The following is a 12133-nucleotide window of genomic DNA, read 5'->3' as shown; positions in this document are numbered from 1 at the left end:
TTAAAGACGTGTAGAACAGGAGTCACGCGGTTATAATATGTATAATAATATGCGCACCGGCCACTGCAGGTATTTATAAATATGTGTGTAAGTGTGTAATACGTACGCATATATATCATACACGCACACACATCGCGCGCAGTGTCACACAAACACATATTATTATACATGTACAACATGTACAACATGTACGCACATCTCAAAGCTATATAATATAACGCCTACACACACACACACTCACTCGTGCATAATATAATATACATTTAAACATTTTGTACGTATATATATTATTATTGTGTATGATAATAATAATAATAATAATATGAGCGTTGTTGGCCCGTCTGTAAAACACGGTAATAATAATTTTTTTTTTCATTTTTTTTTTTGTCCTCAGCTCTCCGAATATGTATGTTATATAGACGTGACGGCGTCCGCAGCAGCCGCAAAGTATCGCTGCTGCTGTTGCTGCCGTCGCCGTCGTCGTATAGTCGTCGTTCATCGCGGGGCCCATTCATTATATTGTACACACATACATATTACACGTTATGTGTATATACCGAATTCACGACGAGGACACCACCGCCGATGGCACTCGTGATATTATAACCACCGCTGACAACGCGAGAGGATTAAACATCTGCCCTTCGACAACACACACACGCACACGCACACACACACACACACACACATACACGCGTGCGCTCGACTATATTGCACACACTCCATGGTTCGCTGAACAACCGTGTCACCCTGTAAACACAAATACGTAGGTTAGGTGCGAGTGTGTATGTGTACTGTGTGTTTTATTGTACGTATATCCCGTGGCTTATCAACCGGAATAATAATGATGCGCGCACAGAGTGCTTATAAAAATAAAATATATTATAATATTTCTAATAATATGTATACAGCTTGTAAAATGGAGTCAACGAAACGGACACGTTGTTTTCACAGGGAGGACGACAATTCCGTACCTACGTGCAGTTACAATTACAACCCAAGCAAAAACTGCAATATGAAGGGAATATTTATAAATGTATAATAGATATATTTATATTTAGTACTAACTACTAGCATTATGGTCGCATCATATTATTTAGTATGTCTAATGTATTATATCTCTTCAGTTTATTAGTAATTATAAAATACCAAATACCAAAAACTACCCTTCTCGTATTTTCCAAATAGTATAAGTCCGTATTTCGTTCATCATTCATATTTTTCACATTATCGGTTGGAAACGCTTCGAATTTACAGCTTAACTTAAACGTCACGCGAGTCATCTATAATATTTGGTACTATAATGTAGATATAGTATAATCACCTACTACTCCGAAAAAAAATAATCGTTGAATAAAACTATTATTGCAGTTATTGTGTAAATTGAATGTTTATTTTTAACGATCAGCTTAAAATACTTAAGCATTTGAAATATCATATATTAGCATGTTTTTTTTAACTATATATATTTAAATAAATATTATGGTATAAAATACAGATCCTATTTGGTATGTAAGAATCTAAAGTCAAAATTGTATTTTGGATATTTTAAGGGTTTCTAATAATAGAACATACTTACATATCATCTAGATTTTAAATTTTCTTTCTTTGAATATTGTGTAAAACAAATTAAAAATAGGTACATATGTTATACAAGCATTGCCAGGTAATGCTAAAATACAATATAAATTATAAAATTTCACAAATTTGAAAAAAAAAAATGTTTTAATTATAAATGTTTTAATATTTATTGCAAATATTATATAAAATATTTTTTATAAGTGAGATTAACTAGCTAAATTCTAATAATATATAGTTTATTTATAAGACGTGATGATTTATTTTATTTATTGGTTATTTTTTAATTTACTTATAAAGGCTTACTTTATTATTATATCGTCAAAGCAATACCAGGATGGCTTATCTATCTAACCTAGTGTTTTAATCTACTCAAAACGAAACCAGGAAAGAACATTAAACACCAAAATCGTAAGTCAATTATCAAAAGTTAAAGCCACCAAGGTGAGATTTAATTGAAGCGTTAGACTAAAACACTAAATATATTCTATATATGTTACCATGAAAATATATATGAGATAAAAAAAAATGAATATTCATAATATAATTTATACATACTAAACATATAAGTTAAAACTATACGCTTGTATAATAAAATTATATACCTATGTACTAATACGCGTAACTTTTGTGTGACGGTTTCAAATCACAACTGTGTCGTCACGCAAAAGGTTAGAATATAAACATAGCAAAATAATAAAATAAAGATAATGAATGACAACACCATTGCAAACATCGAAATATATTTCATACAAACATTGTGCAGTATATTTAATATTATATAGTCGTGATTTAGTATCGTTAGATGCCGCTGGTTTGTACGCAAATATCATAATGGTGTGATATTATGGCGAATAGAAAAAAAATAAAAAATAAATTTATTTCGGTAGATACACATGTTTGTATAAATATAATATAGGTACACCGTACACACGAACGATATTATCCAGATGCTGTGACCTGTGAGCGTCGGTTTGCACATACGGCATATATGAAGAGAATATAAGCCTGCTGCAGCGTAGATACCTGCAATGTATATTATTATATATATTATATAGTTTACAGTTTAATAATATTGAGTCAATAATAAATCATCGCAGTAAAATCACACCATATGTAGCAAAACTCGTGCGCAGTCGTATAACACAAAACACCGTTTTTTGAGATGATATAAAGTTTAAATACTTTGCAAAATTAAAATTGAATTAAAATATAAATTTTTAATTACTTGAGTACTTTTATAAATAATATGCTATGAAATCAAAAAACGACTCGTTTAAAGACCATATGAATCTAATACAGCTAGCAGACCATTATAATGTAATGTATTCGCAATAAAGAATATGATGTAATATATATAGATAGATATAGACGAGTAACACTTTTTCTATCACAATATATTACATATATATATATATTTATTTAATGACATTACGGTGTTTTCGCTGTATACGTGTGTTTTTCCTCGAGTACCTAACCTATACCTGTGTAGATGTATGAACTTATGAAACAGACACGACCGGTTACAAAAATGGGAGGAATCGAAAAACGCCCCGCAAAATCTCCCCTCGTGAAACAAAACACGATTTCTTCCCCCCTGAGTTTATGCCAATGCGAATGCCCTTTGTCAGTTTGTCACAGAGGAGGTATATATAATATATATACCTATATAGCCACAATGAACATTGAACGCGTACTCTGTATCAATATTATATTCCGTAAATATATAGTAGAGAAGATCAGAATTTTCTACGATTATCAATTATAAATTTATAACGCTACTTTCGGTATAAAATCAATAATAATTTCTACTCAATTAGAAACCTACATATTATGCAAATATTAGCGAAATGCACTGAATATTATGATACACTTTTGTATTATAACAGTACGTATATATATATTATTACAATATATAATATACCTACCGTCATAGTTTCGAAACGAATTTATGGGCTAAGGGTGATATTTTTAAAAATGAACGCTCGTTGTTTCTCTATAGACAAAACGGCAATCAAATAAATTTTAAGCTATAGCCGCTATAGGTATATACAAAATAAATATTTATATCGTAATATGAACCTAATTTTCCTCTCCGAGACAGGTGCTTTCAACTTTTAGTGTGGTCGAATGTCAATCTATCTGTTTTAATTACAGAAACTAAAACCTGTAACGATAACGCTATAATATATTTAGTGGATAAATATACGTACAAAAAATATGAAAATGAACTAGTGTTTGAGGTATGTATCGTGCAGTTACTAATGGACTAATGCAAAATATTAAATAGATAGAGTGATAAACTAAGAATAGTATTGCAAAAATTCAATTAGAAAGGGTCAATGATAAATATTTACTATATAAAAATAATATGTTTGAAATGGTAAAGCCATACACTATAAGGTATAATATCGACTTGTACAGATAGTATGACAGTAACAGGGATCATACTGAAAGAAACGTCCAAGAACGAACTTTTTATTACAAATCTATAAAGAACTGATCCTTAAATATAAATAAATATTAATTAGTGGAAAATAAAATATAGATAATTTGAAAAAAAGTTATAGGAAGTCAATATCAATGAAAGATTGAAAAACCTAAAGAAGAAATAATTGAGACAAAAATATATATAGTACATACTTTATTATGTCTTCATACATATACAACGATATATAAATATCGAATATTGAAATTTGTACGCAGTGTATAATTTTCTATAACTTCAAGTCTTCAAGTTTGAATAAGGTAATATAGAATGTTATGATAATACAATGAAGTACTATGTACTCATTAAATTTATTGTGGTGCACTTATAACTATTCCACTCGCTTAAACAATCAATGATTATTATTTAACTAATAACAAACGATATTCATTTGATATTTGAAATTTAATGCTATTATTTTTTGTAATTAATATTTTAGATTAAAAAATTATAAAAATTAACTATAATTTGCTATTTTAAAATGTTTAATCGTTAGAATGTTTTATCTATTGTACATAATAGAATATTATATTCCGGTATTGCGATGACGTATAGGTATAACAATATTGCAGTCATTTTTAAAAAAACGAACTTCCAGCCAAAAACTTGGATAGTTTTATATTTCACGTATTGTGTGTTTTTGTCATCCGGATAATAACGATCTGATTCACTAGATCACTCGAAGATCTAAATAAGCGGATTCTACTGAATTATTGATTTTTTTCAAAAAGAAAACTAAAAATTGTCCATATTCAATAAAATAAAAACATTATTATACTATGTCCATTCGTTCATTATTAAAACAGTCACTATGTAGATATATTATACATATTTTATATCCACCTGTGCAGCACAAATGACATGACATAATATTTTATATAGCTTATATAAGTATAATATTAGGTATATTAGTACTGACAGTATTATAGACTATAGTAGTTGTAGTGGTAGTAGGTAGTAGTAATAAAATTAATAGCAGTAATAGTAATAATAATAATAGTAGTAGTAGTAGTAGTAGTAGTAATAATATTGTAGTAGGTAGCTAATAGTTTAGGAGTAATAGTAGTATATTAATGGTAATATATTTGTAGTGATAGTAATATACTAATATGAGTAATATGTATATTGTACTTAGGTATATGTGTATATATAATATATATATATAAATCTAAAGAGTATTTTTTTTATCGGCATCGCCCCAAAGACGACGATGCCGCAAATGGAAAATTAATGAACACTACCTGTATGATAACCCGAACTAAATAATATATTTTATAAGCAGGAAATTTCTTTTTTTTTTCGGATTGTGCTAGAGAACTATATAGGTATACATATATAATATAAATAATATAGTACGGGACAAAAGGACAGACGCCGACCACACACGCCCAAACAAGTGCGCGCGTCCTGTACAATACTCAATTGTATATACGTACACTAGCTGGTGAGTGTATACGCGATATAACATCATACGACATAGGTAGTACCTATATATATATAACTATTAACGCATAAACTTATATACATATATCTATATGAATATATAGGTATATATTGTAGTAGTACAGACATTGTAACATAACGACGATGTCCGGTGAAGTATGAAAATCATAAGAATAATAATGATAATATAAAAATAGTGCGCGTTACATCGGTCGCAATATATATGGGTATACAACTAAGTACCGTAATAAAAAATAAAAACACCTATACACACTTATATGTATATAACCCTAAGGCGCCTTCGAGTATATACAGTGTAATATAATGGTATACATTTTATAAAGGTAGGTATATACCTGGGTAGTAGTAGCTAGTATACCGAGATCATGTATTAACAGAATATAATAATAATATATAGACCACCGTACATACGTAATGGCGCATGTCGTGTTATTGTAATATATTAGATTTTCAAAATATACTATACACTAGGCACATCCACGGTCATTATAGTATGTTTTAGACTTTCACGAAGACTTGCAACTAATATTTATATATATTGGTATTAGATAGTATAATGTATATATACATTAAATTCATAACCAATTTGGTTTCGCCAATGTGAAACTACAGTCTTAGCTGATATTATGTTTGTAATTTTACATACATAAGTATTGGCAGGTATACTAAACTGATACAAGCTAATCATATACTATACACGGTACCAAATGCGTTTGGTGTTCCAAAGCTACTTCTTTTTATGACGCCCCTATATAAATTTTCCAATATGAATCTCAATTTAACTAAAAATTTATATCTTAGCATTATTTCATATTGATTGAACCTGTACATTTTTATGAAATGTTAATTTTTTAGATATAATTAAAAACTAATGGGATCTAATTTTAATTTTATTTAATACTATGTCTTGGGCTATAGCCAGCTCTATATAACCCTAATAGTGATAATTCGTACTATATTCAGTATTGGTAAAAAGTAAGTTATTAAGCTAACTTTTAAAATATACTGTGAATATAATATACCTATATAAATTGTATATATTCTGTACAGTAAGTATAATATTTATAAAGCTACTTGATATTACTTAGCTAATGAACAAAAATTAATCCTTGGAATACATAAACTTTATGATTATAGGTACATTACATTTTTAATTTATTGCCATTTAATAATAATTGCTGTAAAACAATTTGTAATGAACATATATTATATCACTATTGCTTATATAATTATTTATATCCAACATGCATAGTAATTGTTTTTAATAGATTCCTATACCGTTATAGAAGTATAGAATATTTTCATTAAGTGTCAGTATAAAAACAAAAAAAAAGTAACAGTGAAAAATACTAATTTCAACGAAAACCTATAGAAAACGTAATTTTAATGTAAAAAAATTGTCTAAGCTATCTAAGTATGAATAAAAATATATGGTTTAATTAACTTTTTAAATATTCTGTTAAATTTAAAATATATTATGTTTTAGTGGTTTTACTATTACAATACACAATATAATAATCAAGAATTAGAACTCACGTTAACATTATAGGTAGTTTTCTTGTATTGAGTTTTACACATCTTCACTTGCATTGTGTAATGTCAACAATCATCGTAAATTATATTCTGATTCTAATAACTACTTTCATAAAATACTATATTATATAACTGATTGCACTGGCTATACTGCAACAGAAACAATGTATTATTGCTCAATTAAATTGCCATTCATAAATTAAGTTTTATTTAACTATCAGGAAAATTCCTTTTCGTAAAAAAACGGAAATAAAAAGTAAAATAAACAATGCCATAAAAAAAGGAAAATATGAACAATAACCAACAAAATAAAAATATTTATACAAATGTATGATAAAAATGAGGGTTACATATTTGTTTAACCATATAGGATAAATTATGTTACATAATATATAGATAGCTTCACCTATTATATCTATACCTATACCTGAACATAATATATTTCAGAGTAGGTCTTCAACCATCTCACAAACCATTGAATTATATGCTTTAAAGAAAAAAATTTTCTTCAATAAATTCTATTTTATAATACGTATAAAAAAGAACCAATTTTTAATCACATTATTTACTATTATGGTTTTTAATTTTTATGTTAATTGTAAATTGTATATGGTGCATACAACTGATGAAATACATATTTACTACTATTTTTTATAATTTTAAAAATATTTTGCGACCCAATACAATATTATCAAACTGTGAACTGTTATCAATATTTTGTGAGTTTGAATATGAAAACATATCAATCTTATATTATCATTATTTTTTACTAATATTAAGGATTTTCATTGGAAATAAATTGTAGTTTAAAATGTTTTAATTTTGTTCAACATACATTTTTATTAATAAATATTTGAGATTGTACGTTAGTGAGAATTTAAATAGTACCTATTCAAAAGCTTTTTGTTTTCTTGATGTTGAAAAAAGTTGTTATTTAGAATTAATTTAAATATTTCTTGAAAACAAAAAGGTTTACATTTTAAATAATAAGGTTCAAGGCGTAGTCGTAAATTCTGTCTCTGCTTTTGTCGTTTGTGCATTGTTATAGATATTTTTTTAACAGAAAAACTGAAGGTTTTGTTTGACGAATCGATATTTAAATACAACTTATACACAACACGTATTTTTTTCAAATTTTTTTTGATACAAAACTGCATTCCTTAAAATGCTAACAGTTCAAGTTTTGAATTTATACTATAATACGATCAAATAGAAATCTATATAATATATTTAACATTAACACGTTCAGGAGGTATACTATTATATAAATCTATATAATATATAGGTATATTATGAATATTATGTGTTCAATAATAATAATACAATCATTAACTTTGGTTTGTTCAATTTAAATATTAAGAATAAAAATGTCAAACTGGCGTATTTCTTTATTATTATATATTTGAATAGTCAAACCGATAAAAATATATAATATAGTAGAACTATAATATACTACTTAATATACCTATATCATTTATTATTATAATAGTTATTTTCATAGTAAATTATTAGCTTACAGTGTTTAAATCAAGAAGAAAAGTAGATATAGTAAAAATACTTATATCTAATAATTCTAATACTTTTAAATATTGTCCAAAAATATAAATTTTTTTTTCTTTTCAAAGTACCTGCCGCAAAATATATTATGATTTATTTTTTAAACATATGAGTGTTTGAAAAACTAATATAATAATATAATTTTTTTTAGTTTTTAATACATAACAATAATATGTCAATATATAATCATACAAGTATACAACCAGCCGCTAGTTAAAATATACCTATATATAGTGTATTAGTGTATAATATATCTATTAGATATAATAGGTATATATAGTATAATATTATTAAGATTAAAATTGTAATCTTATAAATTATAATAGTATTTTATGTATAGACCTCCTAATAAAATTAAATTTGAAAAAATTAACAACAGGTACCTAATTAATGTTTATTAACTAAAAACGAATTTTAACTCTCGTCAATGTTAACAATATTATAAATAAGCACCTTTTATAAGTTAAAAAAATTAAAAGTATTTGATTATACATACACAGATATAAAAATTATTTGTGTATTTGTATTTTGTTCTTTAAAACATTAAATTTACAAACATTCAAATCAAATTTTTAAAGGTCTTAAAATTAATTACCTTCTTGACCTACTCCCAAAAAAAATTAATGTCCAACTGAAATTTCAAATCATAATATTATCATATCTAATAACATGATTTAAGCTAGATCAATTTTAGTTTAATATAGTAGTATTTGTTTACGCTTAAATTATCGATCGTCCTACTGACAATTTAACATTTTTTTCCAAATTAATAATCATTTGTTTATGATAGGTATTTTAACAAATTAAAAATATCATTCAGATATCTAAATTACTGTACAATAATATACACACACAATTTTCAGTAAAAATCTTATCTAGTATCATAGATAGCAAATCTGCATGAATTGCAATATAATCTATGAAACACAAAAGTACTAGAGGCCAGAAGGCAATTTTTCGCATAATATGTAAATAAGGCTCATAACCCACATTATTAAAAATTTAGTTTTCATTTAAATTATTATGTAATTACTATAATGAAAAAGTGATAACCCGAGAGGCCAGAATCCTTATAATTTTCATTTAACTTTTATCTTTATTTGAATATGAGTTAACCAGGAAATGCAAAAGGTATATGTTATGTTCGTTATCACTAAATCTATAAATGGTCTTTTTACTTTTTAAATGTCAAAAAAATAACAATTAGTTTTATTGTCGTCTCTATAATATTTGTATTAAGCCAGATTTTTTTTTTTTTTAATTATCTCGAAAAGATATTAATTAAATATGTATTTAAAGTTTAGACAAGCGAAGTAGTGGACAAACATTTTGCGGGGTAACCCCGTACCACTCCACTCTGCCAATCTAAACTTTAAATACTTATAACTCAAAAACTACTAGCCCTAAATTCGATTTTTATAAACCAAAATACTTAGAAAAATATTCTGCTTTGGAATATGAAATTAAAACTCTATGTTGTCATTCAAAAAAGTAAAAAACTTAAAAAATTATAAGGATAAAAAATATTTAAAAATATAATTTTTTAATGACAACGTTGGTTTTTTAACAACTTGAAACCATGTGTAAAAATATTTTGAAAAAAGTAAATACTTTTCGAGATAATTGGTGTACCCACTAAAAAGAATCACCCTGTATATTTTATATAATATATGTATATTACAATAGTTTTCAATATTTTCAATATTTACTTATACTTTACCTATGTCTGATGATCAATGGAGCTGAAGTTTTAAAAGGAGGTTGAGAAAAAGAAACATATTATACATATATTATCTAATAAGCATATAGTTGCTGGTATTATAATTGTATCATAATAATTATTAAGTAATAACAATAACATAATATACACAATTATAAAGTTCAATGAGCTTTACAAATATTTGTCCCGGGTCTCGCTAATCCTAATACATCTATATTTTGAGATTAGGGAACGATATAGAGAATTATTATATATTATATTCATATTTCAATATTTCATACGTATAACGGTAATATGCATATTGTATATAATATTATGTAGCTTTGTAGCCTGTTGTATTTAATATTACATACATTTTCAACGCATTATTTAATAGCGCGATATGCCTATAACATATATACTCACTCTCACGCAAAAGAAAGAAAAAAATGCAAAAAAATTACCTTCACGTTCTTGATGTACGTAGTCGGAAAACCACACAACTCGAAACGGTTTTCCTGGATCATATCTGCGCACGGGCTGTACGTGTATTCGACGCAAACGGACAGTATAAAATATAATACCTATACGATATGTATTATGAAGCGTGAGGTTTAATACCAAGAAAATCTGCGACGTCGGACGATCGCTGCAGCTGAGAGTGCGCCGCGTCTTTCCGACCCTGCCTTCAAAAGCTTTTTTGAAACATTATTTCCATAAAATTAAGATGGAATATAAGATTTAAGATAAAAGAACCGGAAAAACCCAGTACGCGTGTCTATATAACGTATATTATTATCCGAGTGAAAAAACTTCCGACGTCGTCTGTTATCATATACCTATTGTGAGTAAGTAAACTTGTCACGCCGCCGTCGCTGACACTGCACTACGTCGGTACGACGAACACCGTTACAATATTACGATATTACAATAAAAAATTCGTAAATCGTATAACAATAAAATATATACAATATTACGAATTGTACGATTTTCTTACAGTTCTATATCTAATATACGTCTAAAAATGTACACGAAGGAGCGCGCACTGCCGCCACCGGTGTGTGTGTGGGCCGTTCGCTGCGGAGCGATCCAAACTGACGGGCGCCGTAGATGACCGGCTTGCCGTGTGGCGGACGCGGGCCATGGATTCTGCGCGCGTACTGTCCGATGGGCGGGTTTGAGTGGTCGAAGGGCTTCACCGATTGGTCGGTTGGGCGTGGTCTCGGTCCGCGCGGTTTACCACGCCCTGCGCGGGCTCAAAGGATCCGGATCTAAAATGTATATATATATATACATATAATATGTATATAGATATATACAGGTATTATAAGGTGTATATAAATAATAGATGAGGTAGGTACCGTACGAATTTTTTTTTACTTTTTCGTTTCCTCGTATTCTTCCGACCGGACGCAGACAAAAATATTATTATCATTGCTTTTATTTTATACATGTATTATGTATATACCATGACAACTGGGCCAACAACAGCTTTTATTTTTTTTTTTGATTGCTTCACTGTTTTCTTCGTGTCTCCTGCAGCACATCATCCAAACGTAAATTCTAAGCTTATATCTATTACCTATTATATTATATAACATAGAGCTGGTAACTGTGGTAAGGACGTAAAGACCATAAAGTGCTGGTATATAGGTACCAATGTCTCATAATATTATATGTGATATAAGTATGTAGTAGGTAGTCACGTATTGCATATATAAGTATATTATTATACACTAATATTTATATATATATATATATAGGTATGTACGTGTACTATATAGGTACCGGGTGTGTACATATACATATGTATA

The 12133-nt window shown here is 27.6% G+C and overlaps 1 protein-coding gene across 2 annotated transcripts in view; it reads right to left on the bottom strand.

The window, feature by feature from the left end:
* The window catches only part of Awh (LIM/homeobox protein arrowhead), a 57767-nt gene extending 46347 nt beyond the window's left edge, over positions 1-11420 (bottom strand). Inside the window, exons 1-2 of one of the 2 annotated variants that reach the window (XM_089221042.1) lie at positions 10784-11420; positions 7067-7213 (exon numbers count right to left, since the gene is read on the bottom strand). In XM_089221042.1, coding sequence (XP_089077168.1) covers positions 7067-7120 — 54 coding nt within the window. In that variant the 5' untranslated portion in view covers positions 7121-7213; positions 10784-11420. The remainder of the gene's footprint in view (positions 1-7066; positions 7214-10783) is intronic. The other variant, XM_089221041.1, reaches the window with a different exon arrangement.
* Between the last annotated feature and the right edge of the window lie 713 nt (positions 11421-12133).

The sequence above is a fragment of the Diuraphis noxia genome, unplaced genomic scaffold (genome assembly GCF_037042655.1).
Source record: "Diuraphis noxia isolate RWA-SAM2 unplaced genomic scaffold, SU_Dnox_SAM2 contig0002, whole genome shotgun sequence".
Taxonomy (NCBI): Eukaryota; Metazoa; Arthropoda; class Insecta; order Hemiptera; family Aphididae; genus Diuraphis; species Diuraphis noxia.
The sequence above is the reverse complement of the archived record's forward strand: the minus strand, read 5'-3'. Positions and strand labels throughout refer to the sequence as shown.